Raw genomic sequence first — 24,372 nt, forward strand, 5'->3', positions numbered from 1 at the left:
TATTGCTATTGCTTGCTAACATTTGTAGAGAATTTCGTCAGTAAGAAATAAGATATTATGTGCCATGTATCATAAGGACTGTTAGATTTGATTCTTAATAATTTTTCTCATTCTCCTCTTAGACAAGCTATACTCATGAACTGCCCAGCTTCATTGTTGGAAGGAAATAAATATTTTTGGTATCTCGGTGCTGCTTTGCCTTCATGCTTATATTAGCTGGAGGGCAAACGATTAGCTGATTGTCACAATTACTCATGCTTTGCTTTGAAAGAGAGGCATAACAAGGAATTATTTGATATTTTACCGGCAAATGGTCAGGTAGATGTCTCCTTTTGGACTCCTTATTCATCCATTTGACAAGGATTTTTTTAATGGAATAATAACATGAAGTTTCACAGTGTTTTGGTCAGTAGTTATTCCCTACCACATCCTGTATGTGTTCTGTCTGTTTTTCCCCAAATGTTGACATGATACTAGATTCCACACAGTCATATGCTTTCAACTCAGTTTTGACACCAGGATTTGAACTTTGTACATCAAATTCTATTCCTCAATTCAGTGCCCATTCTGCCAACTGAAATTAATTTTTACTTCATCTCTAAAGCGTTGTCACATTTTAAACTTTCTAACTCCTTTGTGATCATTACTCCTGTCTAGGAGAAGCAATAGGCTTCTGTATTGCAGGAAAAAGACTAGAAAGGAAACAATGATCTGTGATGAAACTCAAAGAGCAAAAGTTTATAAGGGCTTAAAAAATTCTTTTTCATCAAAACATTTGGTCCCCAAAGCCTGCATGAAATACAAGATAGATATTTTCTTAATGAAGTGCTCCCTTCATGTAAAATATAGTGATCAACTAATTTTAAACTTCATCTGGTGTTTAAGTATTATCAGTTATATGTGATAAGCTTTTTGAAGAATGTATATTCTTTCTAGAAAACTGGTTTAAAAACCAATTAGTCATGTAGCTCTAAAGAGAAAAGCAACCAGTCCAACCTTTGCTTCCAGCCTCAATAAGATTAATGTGCATGCCTGGGTTCTTAACATGAAATCTATCTAATCATCAGAAGGAAACAGGCATGCTTTTCTGCTTGACTTTAACCCCACCGTGTTTAGGGAAGCAGTTTATTCTGTTTGGAAAGTTCCCCACAATAGTTTCTTGAAACAGCATGTTTCTTTGCAGCAGTAGAATTGCTTTCCAGTCAAGCAAGAAACAAAGTTAAGCCCTTTAATTATCACCAAAAATTGTCAGCTTTAACTCAGTGGTATTAAAAGCCTCTGGCAACACCACATCCAACAACTGTAGGTACTTGGCTATTTTCAAATGCACATTGAACGTTTTCCAAAATTGACCATAAGCTAGGCCATAAAACAAATCTTGGAAGACTAAACATTGTTTGATTGTCACTTCTCCCTAAATTGATCTATGTATCCAGTACACACCCCAGGAAAAATTTTTGTGAGAATTAATAAGCTGTTTTTAAAATGTATAAGGAAATGCAGAGGGCTAAGAATAGTCAAGACTATCATTAAGAAAACAAAATTGAAGGATTTACAATATCAGATATTAAGACTTAGTAAAGGGCTTCCCTGGTGGCGCAGTGGTTGAGAGTCCGCCTGCCGATTCAGGGGACGCGGGTTCGTGCCCCGGTCCGGGAAGATCCCACATGCCGCGGAGCGGCTGGGCTCGTGAGCCATGGCCGCTGGGGCTGTGCGTCCGGAGCCTGTGCTCCGCAACGGGAGAGGCCACAGCAGTGAGAGGCCCGCGTACCGCAAAAAAAAAAAAAGACTTAGTAAAGCTATAGTTAGTAAGATAATGTAGAACTGGCACAAGAATAGATGAATAGACAAATGGAACAAAGTAGAAAACACAAAGATAGATCCACACACCTGATTATGGCAAATCCTCCATCTCAATTCAGTGGAGAGAGGATGGTCTTTTCAATACATGGTGCTGGGTCAATTTGATGCCATATAGAAAAAATAAATTTAATCTTGGCTTCACCTCACAGCAGATAAAAAAAAACTTCCTGGTAAAATATAGATATAAATGTGAAAAGTAAAATAATAAAGCTTGTTAAAAAAAAGAATATCCTTATGAACTTGGAGTAGGAAAACATATCTTAAATAAGATACAAAAAGTACTAACGATAAAGGAAAAGATTGCTAATTGGATTAACATTAAAAATTTTTGTTCATCAAGATACCATTAAGAGAGAAGCAGCAAGCTACTGACTAAGATACTAACAATATGTGTATCTGACAAAGGGCTCATATCCCAACTATACTAAGAAATTTAATAATCAATAAGAAAAAAAGGTTATCTGACAAAAAACTGAGTGAGAGTCTTGAATGGATACTCACAAGAGGGTATCTAAGTGTTCACTAAATATGGGAAAAGGATCTCAACCTCATTAATCATCAAGGAGTAAAACTACTAGGAGATAACATACACACCTACCAGAATGGCCACAATTTAACAAAACTGACAGTACCAGGTATTCACAAGAATGTGGAGTTGGGCTTCCCTGGTGGCGCAGTGGTTAAGAATCTGCCTGCCAATGCAGGGGACATGGGTTCGAACCCTGGTCTGGAAAGATCCCACATGGCATGGAGCAACTAAGCCCGTTCGCCACCACTACTGAGCCTGCACTCTAGAGCCCGTGAGCCACAACTACTGAGCCCACATGCTGCAACTACTGAAGCCTGTATGCCTAGAGCCCGTGCTCCGCAACAAGAGAAGCCACCGCAATGAGAAGCCTGTGCATTGCAACAAAGAGTAGCCCCCGCTCACCACAACTAAAGAAAGCCTGCGCACAGCAACAAAGACCCAACACAGCCAAAAATAAATAAATAAATAAAATAAAAAAAAAAGAATATGGAATATCTGGAACGCTTTAACGCTAGTAGGTGTCTAAGTTGTTACCTGCTATTTTGCAAAACTGGCTATATCTGTTGAAACTGAACATATGCATATCCTGTGACTGAGCAATTCTACTCCTAGCTATATACCCAGACAGAGGATGTACATACATAAGTGCACCAAAAGACGTAAAGAATGTTCATCAGAGCATTATTAGCCAAATCTGGAAATAGCCTACATGTCCCTTTTGGAATATTCACACAATGGATTCATATAATGGATACATAGATATGCAACGATGAAAAAGAACTAACTACTGCTATACTCAACAACATGGATGAATCTAATACATATAATGTTGAAAACAAAAGCCAAATTCAAATTAATAAATTCTGTATGGTTCCATTAAAATAAAGTCCAGGCCTTTATCAGAAAACAAAATCTAACTTTTTTCTGGCTCCCATGGAAAGCCTAACTGGAGAAATGGTGTTTGTCAAAGACTGTTTAAAGGATAAACTGTTCTTTTTTTTTCTTTCTTTTTAATAATTTGGAAATTTTTAACACAGAAGATTATGGAGAATTATACAATAAAACTCACACTTAATCTAAATATTTATATTTTGATATATTTGTATCAGATCTTTTTTTAAAAAAATAAATTTATTTATTTTGTTTTTGGCTGTGTTGGGTCTTTGTTGCTGTATGTGGGCTTTTCTCTAGTTGCAGTGAGGTGGAGCTTCTCTGTTGCGGTGCGCAGGCTTCTCATTGCGGTGGCTTCTCTTGTTGTGGAGCACGGGCTCTAGGCACGAGGGCTTCAGTAGTTGTGGCACGTGGGCTCAGTAGTTGTGGCTCGCGGGCCCTAGAGCGCAGGCTCAGTAGTTGTGGCGCATGGGCTTAGTTGCTCCGTGGCATGTGGCATCTTCCCGGACCAGGGCTTGAACCCATGTCCCCTGCATTGGCAGGTGGATTGTTAACCACCGCGCCACCAGGGAAGCCCTGTATCAGATCTTTTTTACTAAGAAAATAAACAATAAATATACAGTACAATACAATAAAGTTAATGCTACCTTTGTTCCCATCCCCAATTCCAAAACCCTTTTTCCCCATAGAGTATTACCATAAAAATGATATCTTTCCCATTTATTTTAATAGTTAATATCTAAATATATTATTGTATATACTATATATAAATACATGTGAAAAGGAAAACAATAATATGTATGTATATATTTGTTTCTTTTAAACTTAACATACAGAGTGCTCTAATTTGCTTATCCTTCTATAATTTTTAAATCTTGAGATTTATCAACTTATAGATCTATTAATAGCTCTTAATTCTAAATGAATTTTACTATATGAATTATTGCACTTAATTGTCCATAATATTTTATGCTGTTCTAAATTATAATCTTTTGAAATCAAGCTGACTCTGCCAAAAAAAACAAACAACTTGATTTGTATTGTTTTACTCCCTCAAAGATTACCTTTACTCAATTGTATTTTAAGATGATGAAGATAGTCTCATCTTTTATCAAAAAGTGATATAAGAAACAACCTTGTGAAATTTCTTATTTAATATCCAGAATTTGGGGGGAATCCCTGTATCCACTATTATTACTCAGAGCTTACTATATCAAGCGCTGCATCAAAAATTTCTTTTAGAACTTTGTGCTAGAAAATATTTGCCTTTCCTGACAAATTGCTATGCTTTGTCCTTTCTATTAATGAGAATTATCACTGATTATGTCACCTTTTTGTCTTGGAGGCTAGGAGGCTGTAATAGTTTTTTATTGTTTCTCTAACAAATAACAACAAACTTTGTGACTTAAAACAACATAAATGTATTATCTTATATAGTTCAGTAGGTTAGAAGTCCAATACAAGTCTCACTGGGCTAAAACCAAGGTGTCAGCAAGTCTGTGTTCCTTTATGGAGGCTGTAAGGGAGACTCTGTTTACTTGCCTTTTCCAGCTTCCAGAGGCTACACCCTTGCCATGGCCTCTTCCTATAGCAACATTGAGGAGAGTCCTTGGTCTTTGTCACACTTAACATCTTTTTGGTTCTCTATAGCCACACCTTCCTCTATTTGAAGGTCCCTGTGATAACATTGGTCCTATCCAGATAATCTCCCTATTTTAAACTCAGTTTATTGGCAACCTTAATCCCATCTGCAGCCTTAATTTTCCCTTGCCAAAGTAACATGCCCACAAAATCCAGAGATCGGGACATGGACATCTTGTGGGGCGGTGGGGGGGGGCAGGGGAAGGGTGTTATTCTGGCTACTGCAGAGACTTAGAGCCAAGTATGGAACTTAATTTAGCCTTGTTGAAGGTTTTTGGTTTTGTTTTTTAATATTTATTTATTTATTTAGGCGCTCTGAGTCTTAGTTGCAGCACACAGGATCTTCGTTGAGGCATGCAGACTCTTAGTTGCAGCATGAGGACTTTTTTTTTTTTTTTTTGCGGTACACGGGCCTCTCACTGTTGTGGCCTCTCCCGTTGCGGAGCACAGGCTCCGGACGCGCAGGCTCAGTGGCCATGGCTCACGGCCCAGCCGCTCCGCGGCATGTGGGATCTTCCTGGACCAGGGCACGAACCCGTGTCCCCTGCATCGGCAGGCGGACTCTCAACCACTGCGCCACCAGGGAAGCCCCATGCGGACTTTTTAGTTGTGACATGCAAACTCTTAGTTGCAGCATGCACGTGGGATCTAGTTTCCCTACCAGGGATCGAACCCGGGCCCCCTGCATTGGGAGCATAGAGTCTTAACCACTGTGCCAGTGGGGAAGTCTTGACCTCGTTGAAGATTTTGATGGGCCACATCAAAACTTCTTTTCTAAAAAAAAAAAAACAAAACTTCTTTTCTCCCAATTTTTTTTTTCTAATATTTTTATTTTTATTGGTTCTGGTTTTTTAATTTCAATTTCAGAATTCTAAAAAAATTTACCACCATTTTATGGTGTGTTTATATTGTAGTTACCTCAAATTCTTTGTACAACAGATGAAGGATAAATAAAATAATTTGAAAACTTAGACCTCGTGCATGCTTAGAAGATGAAGATGATGGTAATGATAGTGGTAATGACCTCTCTCTGTACATAGATAAGGATCTGCTAGTCTCTCAATCTCAGTCTCAATTGCGTAAAGTTGTGACCAGAATTTTAGCTAAGACAGCACACTATTCACATGTTAGCCAAGACATGGAAACAACCTGAATGTCCATCAACAGAGGAATGGATAAAGAAAATGTGTTATTTGGGCTTCCCTGGTGGCTCCGTGGTTGAGAATCCCCCTGCAAATGTAAGGGATGCAGGTTCAAGCCCTGGTCCGGGAAGATCCCACATGCCACGGAGCAACTAAGCCTGTGTGCCACAACTACTGAGCCTGCGCTCTAGAGCCCATGAGCCACAACTACTGAGCCCGTGTGCTACAACTACTAAAGCCCACATGCCTAGAGCCCATGCTCTGCAACAAGAGAAGCCACTGCAATGAGAGGCCCGTACACTACAACAAAGAGCAGCCCCTGCACGCAGCAACAAAGACCCCACGCAGCCACACAGAAAAAAGATGTGGTATTTATATACAATGGAATATTACTTAGCCATTAAAAGGAATGGGGGCTTCCCTGGTGGCACAGTGGTTAAGAATCCACCTGCCAATGCAGGGGACACGGATTCGAGCCCTGGTCTGAGAAAATCCCACATGCCGCAGAGCAACTAAGCCAGTGCGCCACAATTACTGAGCCTGTGCTCTAGGACCCGCAAGCCACAACTACTGAAGCCCATGCACCTAGAGCCCGTGCTCTGCAACAAGACACTGTGATGAGAAGCCCTCACACCACAATGAATATAAGCCCCTGCTCGCCACCACTAGAGAAAGCCTGCCTGTAGCAACCAAGACCCAACCAAAAATTGAAAACATTTTAAAAATTAAAAATGAAATAATGCCATTTGCAGCAACATGGATGGACCTAGAGATTATCATACTAAGAGAAGTAAGTCAGAAATAGAAAGACAAATACCATATGATAGCGCTTATATGTGGAATCTAAAATACAACACAGATGAACATATCTGAGAAACAAAAACAGACTCACAGACATAGGGAACAGACTTGTGGTAGCCAAGGGGGAGGGGGGTGGGGCGGGAAGGATTGGGAGTTTGGGATTAGGATATACAAACTATTATACATAGGATGGATAAACAACACAGTCCTACTGTATAGCATAGGGAGCTTTTCAATATCCTGTGATAAACCATAATGGAAAAGAATATGAAAAAGAATATATATATGTATAACTGAGTCACTTTGCTGTGCAACAGAACTTAAACACAACATTGTAAATCAACTATACTTCAAAAAAATTTTTTTTAAAAGAAAGAAAAAAAAGAATTGTTAGGTAAGAGATTGGCCCCCATGTGATTCCTAAACAGATGGAGAGGTCAGCTGGAGTCAGAGTGGGCTGAGGAACATTCTGGGTTGAGTGTTTTCAGCTTTGAATTATATGAAAATCATCTTAACTATCATATTTGTTCTTACCCTTTGTACTTACTAAAACCTTTAATGACTATTATTCCTTTGTATTAATTTTAAGTAATGTATTTATTATCTGAAGGTACACCCTGGAACAGCTTTGTTAAGAATATTTTTAAAGATCAAACAAGTTAAAATAAATCCCCTTCACTAAAGATAGTAAAAGGAGGAAAGTTAACCAAAATCTGTGCATCTATATGAGGCCAGAGTGGTAAAGACAAATAAGACTTATGAATGTTTTAAAATTTCCAATTAGTTGAAGCTGGATTTGTTGTTCTTATGTTGTTCCTGTTGGATAAATTCTGGAAGGAATGAAGGAAGAACACCAGTCAGCTAGTACATGATTCTTTTGCTCGTATTCCAAATTGAGATTTACAATTACACAGGACAGTTAACGTTAGAAATGTAGGCAGCACGTTTATTTTGTTTTTAATTAGGTACAATAACTTACAAGAAATGAAAAAGGAATTCTGAAACAAAATAGCTACTTTCCCATTTTATGTTTTGCTCTTCTCATGGTATAAGTCTGTTACACTTACACAATACATGGGAGGGTAGAGAGTGATTTTTATAGCAGCTGTTGTGTCCCTCTCATTGCAGAGGAATAAAAAGAGCCTGTAGTTACTTATATTCGTGAGTGGTAACTATGTTCTTTTTCATTATTAGCTGAAGCTAGAGTGAAAATAAAAATCACAGAATGGGCTTCCCTGGTGGCACAGTGGTTGAGAGTCCGCCTGCCGATGCAGGGGACACGGGTTTGTGCCCCTGTCCGGGAGGATCCCACATGCCGCGGAGCAACTAGGCCCGTGAGCCATGGCCACTGAGCCTATGCGCCCGGAGCCTGTGCTCCGCAACAGGAGAGGCCACAGCAGTGAGAGGCCCGTGTAATGAAAAAAAAAAAAAAAAAAAAAAATCACAGAAGGCCTACTTTTGGCTTGAAATCATTTACTTCATTAATGTAAGGAAGATGTGACACAACTTCTCACTACCACTTCTTTCTCCCCTTTTATTTTATCCTAAGCTAATAAAAAATTAAGCAAGTCTGTAACTAAAAGACAAAATATAGAAGCAATATGGGAGTATAAGTTACTGAAATTTTATATGTAATGATTTTTTTTCCCCTTCCATCCTAGCTTTTCTCATGCATTTTAAAGGTTTCAGAAAAATAAATAAATCCACTATACTTTAAAAAAGAGAGAAGAATACAACAAGATATTTGGGGGTCAGTAAATATTATATTTATGTTAATTATTTTTCTTTCTCAACTTTTATTTGGAAAAAATTTCAAACCTACAGAAAAGTTGCACAGATTACAATATACAGTCTTACACCCTTTACCTAGATTCATCAATTATTAATACTTTGCCACATTTGCTTTATTTCTCTCTCTTTACACACACGTGTATATATGTATACAGGCATACTATTATTTATTATTTTCTGCTTTATTTGACAGTGTCAGACATCCTAATCCTTCAGCTCTAAATGCTTCAGCCATGTTTTTCCTAAGAACAAAAATATTCTGCTCTTGTTCAAAATACAGACTCTGATTTTACTTTTTCATGAATCCTGTCTATTACCAGTGTTTTATCAGCATTCAAGAACAAAGGAAGCAGTGAGGGGAATTATTAATAGCAGCCACCCACTTCCTAAGTTATTCACCACTATGCATCTTTCAGAAACCAAGTGTGAAAATGAAAGAGGTTGATTTTCAAACCTAAATAAATATAAAGTAATTGATGGACAAGGCCCCTGTAGCGTCACACACAGTTGAATCATTTCCGCAAATACCTATTAGTATTCATTTTCATATATTCATAGACTTTCAGAGTTGGAAGGGCCTTACAATGTATGTTGTATAACTCATTCATTTTACAGATGAGAAGAACTGAAGTTCAAGGTCACACACCAGAGATGAGATTAGAATCTGGCTTTTCAAACTTTTAATGCAATATTCTTTCTTTTATGTCATGTTGCCTCCCCATGAGCTCTTGTTGCTTGTGTTGGGGTCTTGATAAATGCGAAAGGTAAAATGTCTGAGACTACGACACCTAACTAACTAATGTATCCCTAATGTAATCTCATCTGGATGAACTACAGCCATGCTTCTCAGACTTTAATGTGCATGTGAATTTCCTAGTCATGTCGTTGAAATGCAAATAATGAATCAGTAAGTCTGAGATAGGGCCTGAGAATCTGCATTTCTGACACGTTCATCTGATGCTGATGCTGCAGATCCATGAACTACATGTTGAGTAGCAGTTACCTAGAACAAGCACAGAAATCTCATAGCCTCCGGACACTGGCAAAGTAGAAAAAACTACAAAATACGTAGTTTATATAAAGTATAGAGAATAATATAACTAATACATATTTACTCATCATCAAGCCAAGATAAAATACTTTTAAAAGTTCTTGTTTTCCTCAAATATCATATGTTAACGCATATATATGGAATCTAGAAAAAAGGTACAGATGAACTGGTTTGCAAGGCAGAAATAGAGACACAGATGCAGAGAACAAACGTATGGACACCAAGGGGGGAAAGCGGGGTTGGGGGTGGTGGTGGGATGATTTGGGAGATTGGGATTGACATATATACACTAATATGTATAAAATAGATAACTAATAAGAACCTGCAAAAGAAAATTTTTTTTTAGAGTTCTTGTTTTCCTAACTTTTATGTCACTTTAGAGAAGGGAGTTTTATCCCAATACATTAATTTATAGATGAAACTACCTATTTCCCCAATATTGTTATATACTGAGATTCCACAGACTTTAATGGTACTATGGAAGGAAATATTAATTCAGGTGATGAAAAGAACCATAGTCAAACTGAACTGTCAGTCAAAAAGCACAACCAATGAAGTTTGATTTTTACTCTCAATAAAAAGATCTTTTAAACCAGCTACCTTTATTCATTTAACAAATACTGAGAGTTCACACTCCCATGTAGTTTACATTCTGATTTCATTCCTTTATATCTAAGTCTGTATGCTGTTTTGAATTGTCTAAATGATTATTGAAAGGTACAAATGCTAGGTGTTAAGGATTTTGCATTTAGGTTTTTTGTTGTTTAAAAAAGAATAACTAGCAGTATACTTAGTGCCATCTCAATACAACATGGAATACATTTGTACCTGGAGCAACTAAAAATAAAAGACATTTCATATATATGAAGAAATTTGTTCTCTGAATATCTCCCAAAATGCTTATAGAAGTAATAATTACTTCATTGTTACTCAGAGTAGTTTTAGCAGTAAAATAACAAGGCAAAGTCATAAAACATGTCAAGGATAGTGAGGTATAAGGAGGAAGACAACTCAATTAGGTAATTAGGTAAATATTAGGTAATTAGGTAAATATTAGGTAAATATTAATTAAGCTTCTACTTTCTCCTAGTGTAGGGGGGTGGGGCACCTTGAAGGCAGTCTTCAAGGTGATCATTGCTCTGAAGGGGAGGCAGGCATCCAAACATAATTAGAATACAGTGTGACAAATGAAAACAGGTATGGACAAAATCTAGGAGCAGTGCAGGAAAGTTGCAGAGGAAATGGAGTTAGAGAATGTAATATATTTTTAAAATGATTAAAGAAACTACGAGAATTCAGAATTTCTATAAAAGAGAAGGATGGATAGATAACATGATAATATAGAGTCTAGGTGAAAGGTATAAAAGGGTGTTGACTATAAAATTCAACTTTGCTGTTTGTTTGAAGTTTCATAATAAAATGTTGGGTAAAATAATAGTTATAAAAAAACAGGTAGTATGATATAGAGTGGTCACAATTTTTACTTTTCTTGTGAGTGAGTGTAGGTTCTTAATAAATAGAAGGAAAGGAACAAAATAGAAGAGAACTTCCCAGTTCACAGTGGGGATGGCAGGTTGTCACTGAAATAAAGCAGAAATGCCTTACACTGGTATCTTTTTTTTTTTTTTTCCCGCGGTACGTGGGCCTCTCACTGTTGTGGCCTCTCCCGTTGCGGAGCACAGGCTCCGGACGCGCAGGCTCAGCGGCCATGGCTCATGGGCCCAGCCGCTCAGGGGCACGTGGGATCCTCCCGGACCGGGGCACGAACCCGTGTCCCCTGCATCGGCAGGCGGACTCCCAACCACTGCGCCACCAGGGAAGCCCTGCACTGGTATTTCTAATGTGTCTGTCCTGAGACCCAAGAGAGTAAAAGTGCATCCATTAAGGAAAATGTAGCAACCATCAGGGTGTGAGGACATTCCAAACGTAGGTGTAGAATTGCCTCAGACACTAGGGGTTTCGACTACACAATGAAATTTTAATAGATATTGGACTCTAGTTCTTATGCAGTATAAACGATAGGTTGTAATTTTGGGGTAATATCAAAATCTTAAATAGAAACATTGTTTATCAATGAATTTATACCAAATTAACTTAATAAGTAGTGATATACTAGAAATATTGGTAATATTTTCAATCTTAGAGCCTAGATATTGATTTCAAAACCTAATTTAAGAGAATTTGCTTTAATGAGCATTTCTTGATACTATTAAATGGATAGATATTTGTATTTACTTGGATTTTAAAATGACCTTTATGTCAATTTATATTATGTTAAATGATATGATATACAGCTAGTTGTGGTTAAGGTTTAAATGCTCTGATTATTTTAGTCTGTTGTTAGATCAGCAGTGAAGATTTTGTGGCTAAGGTCTTGGCTTTGTATGCTTTTATATACATGTATGCTATTATATACATATGTCTTTGTGTACGTTTGATCCTCAGAGCACTGTGAGTTGTTGAACAAGTATTACTTTTGAAATACCTTATTGATAATTTGGGAGCTAGATTTGATTTCCTAATTAGAAAACTGATATTGAAAGATACAATGAAAAGTCCTTCATATTGCCTTGTTTTGTAGATGTGAAATTCTCTTGGAAATCAAAGGTATATAAATTGAATCATGACTTCCATTATGAAGTAACAATATATTCTAAGGGGGAAATGTTGCCAATGTTATAATAAAATGTAGGAACCATTTAAAATAATATATTCAAGGAGAAAATAATTTTCCAATATTAAACTGTATTATATAATTTAACTCACAAAATATACCACTTTCACTTAAACTGTAACAGGAACTTTGTTTCCTTGGTGAGTTATTGAAAGAAGAATAAAATATGCCCTGTAGGTAGTCTAACCCTTTAAGTGTTTTTTACAGTGCTTTCTGAAGAGATTCTCGTTTAAACCTTCAGGTTTCTAACTTTAACATCACATGGTGTTTATATTGCATAATATCTCTTCGTTTAGAGATAGTTTTGGCTTTTGAAATGTGTTAAACTTACTAAATTCTTTTTAATAAGAGGCCCTTAAGGAGATTGATTTGTTTTGAGTTTTGGGGGTTTTTTTTTTGGCTGTGCCACGCGGCATGCAGGATCTTAGTTCCCAGACCAGGGATCAAACTCGTGCCCCCTGCAGTGGAAACCACTGGACCTCCAGGGAAGTCCCTGTTTTGAGTTTATATTTCTGAATATCTTAAATTTTGGTAGGATGTTGGTCATTCACATGTTGTCCCATTTATACTGTCACTTATCCTTAAATGAAATCAGCCTTGTGAAATAGTCAGTTTTGTTGTAATTGCTGTCTTTAATTTAACAGCTGGGGAAACTGAGACTTTGGGGTTGAAATTCAAGATTTCAGCTGGCCCCAGCTCTTCTAACTGCAAATCTCCTATATCTTGTGGGTTTGAAGTCACGGTGCTTATTTTAGTATATTTGTAGAGTTGAAGTAGTGAAAAATTATTGCCGATGTAATGCTTCAACAGTTTTATTACGTCAAGGGTACAGATAAAACTGATGCCAAATTGTAGAAGCTGTTATAGGTGTGTCTTGCTTTAGAACACCTGAAATAGTTTTAAACTGTTAATCCTAGTATGCTTGTAAGCACTGGATTCTAAAGGTAAGTTTGGCAAAGTTGTTGAAACCTGGGTACCCTGGTCTTAAAGAAGAGAAACTTTTGGAACATGTATTGAAAGGATCCATTCTCATAAGCATTCCTTGTTATACTATGGGAAATGTAATGGGAATATCATTTGACATCTAAACTCATGATATAGTAAGGCTATTTATAACAAGGTTTTAGCCATGGACAAGTATATATAATTATTCCGTCTAAAGCTTTTTGACATAATTAATGTAGTATTTTTTATACAGTTTAACATAGGTAACAGATATTTGTTTCCTAATAAAATTAGGTCCCAAGATTTTCGTAAATAAAGGGAACTGGGTTAATAAGGAAATACCTTTTTCCTCTTTCTTTTTTTCTCTATTTTTTTCTGTTTCCCCGCCTCTGGTTTAATGTCCAACTGGCTGTGAATATTTGCAGGGTATTGACAGGTTATTTAGACTTGACAGTCTTCCCAAGTTGCTGGCAGGAATACATTGCTGAGTTTGCTCTTCTGAACAGTGAATGGTGTGTGTAGGGGAAATTGCATAATTTATGATAGAACTAAAGGATTTTAAAGTTAGTTTTGACTTGAATTTAATAATTTGCTCTGGGGTCATGGAATGTCTTTTTATAATAATAAAGTTTGATTTTTAAAATTATCTTGAATCTTATGACTTGGGAAAATAAAGTTACAGTGCTTTGTACTCAGACTCTTAACTTGATAATGCTAGCATTTTTCTTCTCCTGGGGTTAAGATTTAAGGGTAATGGTTGTAATACCAGGGCAGTTGTTAATACTTTCCTTTACTTCACTCGAAGCCCTCTTTTTCCTAGAGGTTCTCAAGTTACTTATCAAAGATGTGGACTATCTCATACCAAAAGTATAAACTTGTATTTTCTTTTCAAGGGACTGAGTAGGCACCAAATCACCTTATTCAGTTGGCATTGATTGCCTAGAGGTTTACTCTTTCTCTGATGATTTCTGCTCATTCTGAATATTTACTTTCTTAACCTTAATCTTGTTCTCTGCCTATGAAGTTTAAATATGTGAATAATACATGCCATTTGCCTGAATGTTTTTCTTTTTTTACTTTCTTGACATATTTTTAAAACGTTCAGCATCAATTATTTATTAAACTCTTCCTATTTTCTTGTGATTTATTAAGAACATACAATTTAAACAACAAAATACATTTCAGTCTTGGAGAGTCATGGAATACAATTTAGAATGCCAGTGCCTCTTTGGTCTTGAACACTTATATTCCTTTCCTTATATTTTTTTGTCTTTGTTTTGCTTTTGTTTGTTGTTGTTATTGTTGCCATATTTCAAAGAAAAAAGGCAAGAGCAAAATCATTTTTGTTCCCATTGGCCTTATTAGACTATAGGCTATTAGAAGGGTTAAAGAAAGAAAAGGACCTATGTGTGTTTGTGGACACTTACTAAGTAATATTTTGTAATTGCCAATGTCATTGTAGAAGTGACTGGGAAGACTTTGGGAAAGTGGGAAAGTGAATTATCTCAAAACAACAGAGGGGTTCTACAGCAAAGATCAGCAAACATTTTCTTAAAGGGCCATATGGTAAATATTTCGGGCTTTGTGGGCCATATGGGCTCTGTTGCAGCTACTCAACTCTCCTGAAACTACACAGCTACTCAATTCTGCTGTTGTAGTGTCAAAGTAGATGAATGAGCTCTAGATAGTAAGTAAATAAATGAGTTTGTTTGTGTTCTAATAAAACTTCATTTACAAAAACTGGTGGCTGGCCTGCCAACCCATGTTCTATAGCATTCTAACAAATAATATTCATAAACAGCCATGTATTTATTTAGTTCTCTGCCCCAGATACACATCTTTTATTAATGTTGAGGATAATCTGTAAAATGATAGAGGACAGAGGATTTCCTGTTTTAAGATGGCCTAGTAGATGTATACTGAAATATTTTCAGGTAAAGCAATATGATGTTTGGAATTTCCTTTAAGATACTCTGTGGAAAAGACCTGGTTCATATAGATGAACCAGGTTTGACCAAATGTTGGTAAATATAGAAGCAGGTGATGGGTGAATGGAAGAAATTCATCACACTGTGTTCTCTACTTCTGTGTAAGTTTGAAAAAGTCCATATTAAAAAGTTACCACTTAAAGAAATAATGGCCCAGTAAAGGCAGCAGTTTCTTCCTTCTCTTGGAATCACTTTGAAATAGAAAGGAGAATAAGAAACAGAAATACAAGCTCCATCTTCAGTACAGCCAGAGAGATCTCTGCAATCCCAAAGCACAATACTGAAGAATGGCTGCCAGGGCTTCCCTGGTGGCGCAGTGGTTGGGAGTCCGCCTGCCGATGCAGGGGACACGGGTTCGTGCCCCGGTCCGGGAAGATCCCACATGCCGCGGAGCGGCTGGGCCCGTGGGCCATGGCCGCTGAGTCTGCACGTCCGGAGCCTGTGCTCCGCAGCAGGAGAGGCCACAACAGTGAGAGGCCCGCGTACCAAAAAAAAAAAAAAAAAAAAGAATGGCTGCCAGATCTAGTAAAGGGAGTGTGTGAGAAGACCCCAAAAGAGGATGCCTATGATATGGTTGCAGATCCCCAGCAAAGCTCAGAGAGCTTGGTTCTCCAAAATAAGTGGCTGGCCTCAGACTTCTCCACAGCAGCAATCAACACTAACACTTTACCCACGAAGTCCTCAAGGAAAGATTAATTTAGGAATCTTGTGCCAAGCCAAATAATCATTCAATATAAAGGCAAAGACAAACATTTTTTAACATGCCAAGCTTTAGGGAATTTAGCTCTCATGAGTCCTACCTCTATAAGATGAAGTTCAGCCAACCAAGAAATGAAAGGAAAAACGACAGTTAAAGTATTGGTAGTAAGCCTAGAGTCCATAAATCTATAAAATTAAGATTAAAACAAATGTGAAGATTAGGTTTTGCAGAGCAGAGTATGAATGTTTAAAATTTTGACAATGTTGACAGTTTTCTAACGAAAGTTGGAAGGGTGCAGGACAAATGATGTAAAGTGGTAGAAACCCCAGTTTTTTAACACGCTGTCAAAATATGTCATCTAAAATCAATAAATTCAATAAAAGAACTATGTGGGGTTGGGGGGAGGTATATAGATAGATAGATAAACACCAAGAAAAGTTACATAATAAATAAATAAAATAAACTGGATAGTAGAAGGGAGGGAAAAAGATACATAAGTTCATCATTGCTCATAATAAGAGATGGAAAAAATATATATATACATATATATATCAGGAGTACCAACTGATGGAATTGCCATTTTTAATTGGGTTGGGTAGAGTAGACCTCACTCAGAAAGTGAAATGTGAACGAAGATTTGAAGGAAGTGAGGGAGCTTGATAGTTTTCTGGAGAAATAATATTCTAAGTAAAGGTAATAGCTATTGCAAAGGTTCTGGAACAAGAGTATAGCTGGTCCATACAAAAACCAGAAAAGAGCCTAGGGGCTAAAGCAGAATGATTGAGAGGCAGAATGGTAGGAGGTGAAGTCAGAGAGATAACAGGGTATCAGATAATATTGGGCCTTAAAGGCAGTTCAGAGAACTTAGATCTTACTCTAAAATGACTACTAATACAAAAAATAAATAAATAAACTTTCCATATTAATATTAGAAGTACATGTTTAACTAAAACAAAGCAAACATAGACCATTTAGTAAACTATTTTTAAGAAGAAAGAGCAGCAATAAAAACAAAAAACAAAAATTTTATAGCATAAAATTTGATGACTGAAAGGACATTAAATATACATTATATTAATAAATATAAACAGGCTAGACTTTTCTGTTAAAAGAATCCCAGATTAGATCACAAAGAAAACTATAGAGTCATTCCTAAAACAAAGAAACTCAGGAAAAATAATAAAATTAAAGGACAGGCAGAGCATTAACAGGCATTTGCAAACTAAAAGGAAAAATTCAGGGGTCATGATCCTAGTATTGGACAAGACTTAGTACAAAAAGAATTACATTAGATTAAAGGGGACGTATAAGATCTGAATAAAGAAAACCTTAAAATGCTTCTCAGGAACACAAAGACTAAAATAGAAAGGCTTACAAGGTTCTTGATTAAGAAAGACTCAAAAATCACAGAGATGTCAGTTTCCTTACGTTAATCCATTGAGTTAATAAGATCTCAACTTCAAAACAAACAAACAAACAAAAAAACTAACATTTATTGAATACTTATTCTATGCCAGGCACTGTTCTAAGTGCTTTATGTGTATTCATCATTTAGTCCTCACAGCAACTTTATGTGGTAGGTGCTAGTATTACGTTTTGTCCATTTTTCAGTGAAGAAACTTGAGGCACAAAGAGGCTAATGAACTTGCAAAGATTGCAGTTAGAGTAAGTTACAGAATCAGAATCTGAACTCAGGAGTGATTATAGATTCTATGCTCTTAATCACAGTGCTGTGTTATTTTTGAAGCTGATTGTGTGTGTGTGTGTGTGTATCTGTGTGTAACTGGAAATACTGACTCTGAAGTTCATATGGAGATACAAATAAGCAAAAATAGGCAGGAAAATTCTTAAAGGAAAGTAATAAGGGAAACTATCCCACCCTGCCAGATGTAAAAATATAAAGCTAGGATATTTAAAACAGTGTGGCTACTACGACATGAGCATATAGATCATTGGACAGAAAAAGATCCAAATTCATATAGGTATTTGGAAAATTATCAAGGTAGCATTTCAAATAAGAGGGAAAATGAATTATTAAATATAACGGATAGCTGTGTTATCATTAGAGGTTAGTTGGATTGCTGCTTCTTAACTGACTAAAATTAATTCCTAATAAATCAAAGATTTAAACTTGAAAAATCAAACTAGAAGCCATGGAAGAATTTTATAGTATTCTCGAAGTAGGGAAAGCTGCTGATATATGACACAGGACCGTTAAACCACACAGAAAAGATTGAAAAGTTTGACTCTTAAAACATGAAAATTGTGTGCATACAAAAACACCATTAACAAAGTAAAAATAAAAACAGGGAAATTTTTATGACATATTTCGTTGACCAAGGGATAATTTTCTTAATATTTAAAGAACTTCTACAAAATAATATTCAAAGACCAAGATCCAAATTTTAAAAATGGCAAAAGATGTAAATACTCAGTGCATAGAAAAGCAAATACAAGTAACTCAGATTAAAACATGTATAGATTATCACTCTTAGTACAAAAAATGCAAATTACAATTATGGTGAAATACTGGTTTATCTTGAAATAAACCAAAATGTTCATCACCATCATCTTAGGATGATAGGAGTTTGAGAGACTTTTCTTTTATCTGTATTTTTAAATTTTTCTAGAAAGAATACATACTATTTAAATAATTAAAAAGCTATTATTTATTATATACATACACATGTGCATATAACATTTGTTGTTGTGTACTGACAATGGATGTGTCTTTATGTATTTTCTAGGTGCACCAGAGGCTCTCTTCTTGGCCTAGCGGAGTTGTTTATTGCAGTACTGTTGTGCCCTCTGATGGTGAGTTTTGGCAAGTCCATTTTTATGTCCAATGCTTTTTTTTCTTTAACTGTTTCCCATTCTCAAACTGACATATAGATTTATAAACCATACTCTTTCACTTGAGTTGGGCTTGGAGTCAGAGGGAGAAGGTGTTGGGGGGGACTAAAGAAGAGAAATAAAATTTGAATGAGGATATAGTAAATTTAGAAGAGAAATCAGGAAGAAAAATTAATAGACTTAAGTTTTCATAGATCATGGAATAATACTGTCTACTCTTTCCACTTATGTTTTAAAACTGGGAACATAGTTAATGTGAAGATCGCAGAAGGACCACCTTTGGAATTTCCTAACCATTGAGTCTTCATACTATGGATAATGATCAAACACTCCAGCTCCTTCAGGGTATCAGAGGCTAGACAGAAGCAATTCAAAGTCTGAAACCTCCTGTCCTTTTTTGTCTTTTTCTTCCCTTACGCTCAGGGCTGTAATACTCTTCTCTGTTGTGAGAAAAAATTGAAAAAAGATGCTTGGGGACCACAGTCCTTTGGAAAAGTCCATGATGATACAAATTGGCAAGAGGATCTAAGCTTTGATTTTATTTACAGTAGTGGAGGAGATAAGTTTACAACTCTTCTTGTCATTTCTTTTACCCAGCATTACACATTTACAGTTTAGACTGTTTGCTTAGGGTTGACTGTTAAATATATTTTCTCTTTGTAAAGTTTAGTGTGATAGAACTCTAACTTCAACCTTATAAACATTAATTCATAGGCATAGCAACCATTGAAAGAGCATCCTGCAAATTTACAAGGACACCTGAAGTTGAAGAAACCTCAGATGAACCATTTGAAACTCCTAGGATCCCCTGTATTTAATCAGTGTAGCTATTTGCAATGTTATCAGAACCCGTCCCAAAGCTGTTTAGTTATTGGAATACACAGACAGTGTGCTCATATTCCCTAAACTTGGAGGAAGTATCCATTTTTGATTACTCATTTGTAGTATGGAAAGGTTAAAAGGAAAAACAGGCCAGAATCAAAACAATGAAAAATGGTAGCTGGCTTTCTTTTTCCTATCTCTTAGAGACATAGAGAGTTGATAAAGTGATATTAGTATATAAATTAAAAAGCAGTAGGTGGGTATCACTCTTGCCCTTAGAACTGTCTTGGCCCATTAAACAGCCAAATGGGGGCTGTCCACATCTATACCAGCACCACTCCAAGGTCTTATTACTGTCCTCCATTGCCACTGCAGGATTACATCATTGGATAGTTTCAATAAAGAGAGAATTTCTCCAATATAAAAATATTGTTCATAGTGCTAAATCCTCTCAGCTTTTGCTGAACTAGCAGCAATTCATTTAAAAATTTCTTGTTTTTATAATGTTGTCAAAAACTGTTAAATATTCAGTGTCAGTATTTATATATATTCATTAAGTTATATATATTCAGTGGCAACTAAGTCACACTACAACAGGACACTTGTGCCAGTAGTTGTTATTACATTCAGTGGCAAATAATTTGAACTAATGAATTCATACTGAAATTTTTATTATGAATTTTACCATGTAATACAGTTACTATTATCCTAATAACAATCTGTATAGAAGCCTTTCAGTAATGTAACAATGTACAGTTGTACTGGGGTTTCTGGCTGAATGTTATCCCAGGACAAAAATGCTACTATGTTGCCTTTATGTTGTGTGAGGGGTTGAAGACAATATTTTTACAGAGGTAAAAGGATACATACTTAAAAAAGAAAAAAAAGAAAGATGCTCCCAAAATTCCTACCAATACTATTGCCCTTCTTAAGAAAATCAACTCGTGTTCATCATCAAGAAACAGAAGCAGAAAGTGATTTGATTTAATGCAACTCAGTGTCCTTACTACTCCCAAATTATCTACCTTTCTTATGTTGTACTTCTAAATTAATCTTACCTTAGGCTGGTATAACATATATGAAAACTCTGCTTAATACACAGCTACTTCAACAGAATTTAGCCACCAGTAGTAAACATCTCTACCATCATTCATTGCTTCTTGTTATGACTACTGGGTCATATTCTATAGCAAGTGAGAGCTTGACCCTTTTTTTTTAAAAATACAAAATCTAAAATACCACATTATATAATTGTGATATTTACATACCTAGTATATAATATATATACCTAATATATACTGCCTCTCGATACTTGCTTGTTAGTTTTGTTGTTTGACAAAATCTTCTAGATATGACTGATATCCGATATGTAAAATATATAGGTTATCTTAAAAGTTTAACCTCCCTACCAAAGCAATCTAAAAGGTTCTTAATTTTTCTTGTGTCATAAATATTTTTGAGGATCTGGTGAAAGCTCTAGATTCTCTCTCTCGAAAAAATATTTTTATATACACATAGGAAATGTTATATGTAATTTCTTAATGATACAGGCTCTCAAACCAGCTCATGGAATCCCTAGTCTCATGAACCTCAACTCAAGAACTGCTTTGGCTACACTGCACACAGGTGCACACGCACATCCCTGTACCCATGCCCGTGTTCCCTTTCATGAGAGGCATTAGGCTTAGAGGTTAAGTGTCAAGCTTTGGAATCAAGGTTTGCAGCCCAATTCCACAACTTAACCACCTTTTAACCTTAGGCAAAGTAATGAACTTCTTAAAACCTCCTTCCTCACGTGTGAAACGGAGATAGTAATAATTACCACCTCCAAGAGAAAAATGTACTTTGCCTACAGAAATAGTACTTACCTATCAGAAGCTCTTATTCTTTTCTTTTTTAATATATATATTTATTTATTTATTTTATTTATTTATTTGGTTGCACCGGGTCTTAGTTGCAGTAGGCGGGCTTCTTAGTTGCAGCTTGCCAGCTCCTTTAGTTGCAGCACATGTGCTTCTTAGTTGCAGCACATGGGCTCCTTAGTTGAGGCCGGTGGGCTCCTTAGTTGCAGCTCACCGGCTCTTTTAGTTGCGGCACGTGTGCTCCTTAGCTGCGGCTCGTGGGCTCCTTAGTTGTGGCATGCATACTCTTAGTTGCGATATGCATGTGGGATCTAGTTCCCTGACCAGGGATCAAACCCAGGCCCCCTGCATTGGGAGCTCGGAGTCTTAACTGCAGCTCTACCAGGGAAGTTCCCAGAAACTCTTATTCTATAAAAAGTGCTATGGTAGTGTTAAAGACCCCTAATCAAAAAAATGTGGTTTGGGGCTTCTTGTTTTAATTTTTCTGTGCCCCATATCCTCAATTGTAAAATGACTAACTGAAATTTTTATGATTGTATGGCTTGTAGCTTATTTAAGGTCTTTCAAATCTTTCAGGAGTTCCCCTTCATGGTAATGAAAATTAAGGATTAATGAAAGTAATTCTGTTATAGACAGGTTGACTGTATAATTTCTCACTCAACCCAGGACACTTTTGAGAGTAAAAGGAGGACACCCAGAGTTGTCCTGACAATTTTAAATATCGTAAACCAGGACACGTCTTCACTGTAGGTAAGCTAGAGTAAGAGCAAGAAAAATAGTCTCTCTGGTTGCCTTCATTTCTCTATCCAGAAATGTAACGTTACTCAATTAGCCTTGTATTGGGAATTGCGGTAGAAAGCTGTGTCTTTTGTGTAGTTAACAAAAAATGTAAGATTTCCTTACAAAAATTGTTTGAGGACAAATAATTTTAGCATTGAACAGTTATTGAAATTCCTCTTTAATAATAAACAATCATCTGTTTAACTAACCCAAATATAGATAATATATATAAATTCTTAACCTAAGTAAAGTCTGCGGATGGTTTGGGGAACTGGATATATGCCCCAGTTTTTCCTTTGGTTTTTGTCCCATTTCTTTTTTAAAAAACTTTATTGATGTATATTTTATATATCATAAAATTCACCTATCATCATGCAAGCATAATAACAATCCAGCTTTAGACTATTTCCTTCACCCCTAAAAGTTCTCTTGTTCCTGTTATACAGCCAATTCCTGCTCCTACCCTAAACCTGAGGCAAACGCTAGTCTGCTTTTTCTCTCTGTAGTTAAACCTTTTCTAAAAATGTCATATAAATGACTCATTCAATATGTAGTCTTTTGCATCTAGCTTCTTTTACATATCCTGTATGGATATATGTTTTCATATCTCTTGGGTAGATGCTTAGGAGTAGAATGACTGAGTCATACGGTAAGTATGTGCATAATATTTTTTAATTGAAGTACAGTTGATTTATAATGTTTCAGGTGTACAACAAAGTGATTCAGTTTACACACTATATATATTCTTTTTCAGATTTTTTTCCCATTATATATTATTACAAGATATTTAATATAGTTCCCTGTGCTATACAGTAGGTCCTTGTTTTTTAACTATATGATATACAATAGTGTGTATCTCTTAATACCAAATTCCCAATTTATCCTTACCCCCCTTTTCCTTTGGGTAACCATAAGTTTGTTCTCTATGTCTGTGAGTCTATTTCTGTTTTGTAAATAAGTTCATTTGTATTTTTTTTTTAGATTCCACATATGAATGATATCATATAATATTTGTCTCTCTGTCTGACTTACTTCACTTAGTATGATAATGTCTAGGTCCATCCATATTGCTGCAAATGGCATTATTTCCATTGTATATATATACCACTTCTTTATCCATTCATCTGTCGATGAACATTTAGATTGGTTCCATGTCTTGGCTATTGTAAATAGTGCTGCTGTGAACATTGGGATGCATGTATCTTTTCAAATTAGAGTTTTTGTCTTTTCCATATATATGCCCAGGAGTGGGATTGCTGGATCATATGGTAACTCTATCTTTAGTTTTTTAAGGAACCTCCATACTTTTCTCCGTAGTGACTACATCAATTTACATTTCCACCAACAGTGTAGGAGGGTTCCCTTTTCTCCACACCCTTTCCAGCATTTATTATTTGTAGACTTTTTGATGATGGCCATTCTGACTGGTGTTAGGTGGTACCTCATTGTAGTTTTGATTTGCATTTCTCTAATAATTAGTGATGTTGAACATCTTTCCATGTGCCTCTTGGCCATCTGTACGTCTCCTTTGGAGAAATGTCTATTTAGGTCTTCTGCCCATTTTTTTTATTGGGTTGGGTTTTTTTTAGTATTGAGCTGTACAAACTGTATATTTTGGAAAGTAAGCCCTTGTTGGTCAATTCATTTGCAAATATTTTCTCCCATTCTGTATGTTATCTTTTCATTTTGTTTATGGTTTCCTTTGCTGTGCAAAACCTTTTAAGTTTAATTAGGTCCCATTTGTTTATTTTTGCTTTTGTTTCTATTACTCTAGGAGACAGAGCCAAAAATTATTGTTGTGATTTATGTCAAAGAGTGTTCTGCTTATGTTTTCCTCTAGGAGTTTTATAGTATCCAGTCTCACATTTAGGTTTTTAATCCATTTTTAGTTTATTTTTGTATATGGTGTTGGAGAATCTTCTGATTTCATTCTTTTACATGTAGCTGCCCAGTTTTCCCAGCACCACTTATTGAAGAGACTTTCTTTTCTCCATTGTATTCTTGCCTTTTTTTTTTTTTTTTTTTGCGGTACACGGGCC

At 36.1% G+C, this 24,372-nt stretch overlaps 1 protein-coding gene across 1 annotated transcript in view; it reads left to right on the forward strand.

Annotated features, from left to right (window-relative positions):
• Positions 1-24,372, forward strand: part of MCU (mitochondrial calcium uniporter) — a 211,486-nt gene that overhangs the window by 141,008 nt on the left and 46,106 nt on the right. The window contains exon 2 of the mRNA XM_029244950.1: positions 18,764-18,830. Within this exon, the coding sequence (XP_029100783.1) occupies positions 18,764-18,830 (67 nt within the window). The remainder of the gene's footprint in view (positions 1-18,763; positions 18,831-24,372) is intronic.

The sequence above is a fragment of the Monodon monoceros genome, unplaced genomic scaffold, assembly GCF_005190385.1.
Source record: "Monodon monoceros isolate NGI ecotype Baffin Bay Population unplaced genomic scaffold, NGI_Narwhal_1 Super_Scaffold_4, whole genome shotgun sequence".
Taxonomy (NCBI): domain Eukaryota; kingdom Metazoa; phylum Chordata; class Mammalia; order Artiodactyla; family Monodontidae; genus Monodon; species Monodon monoceros.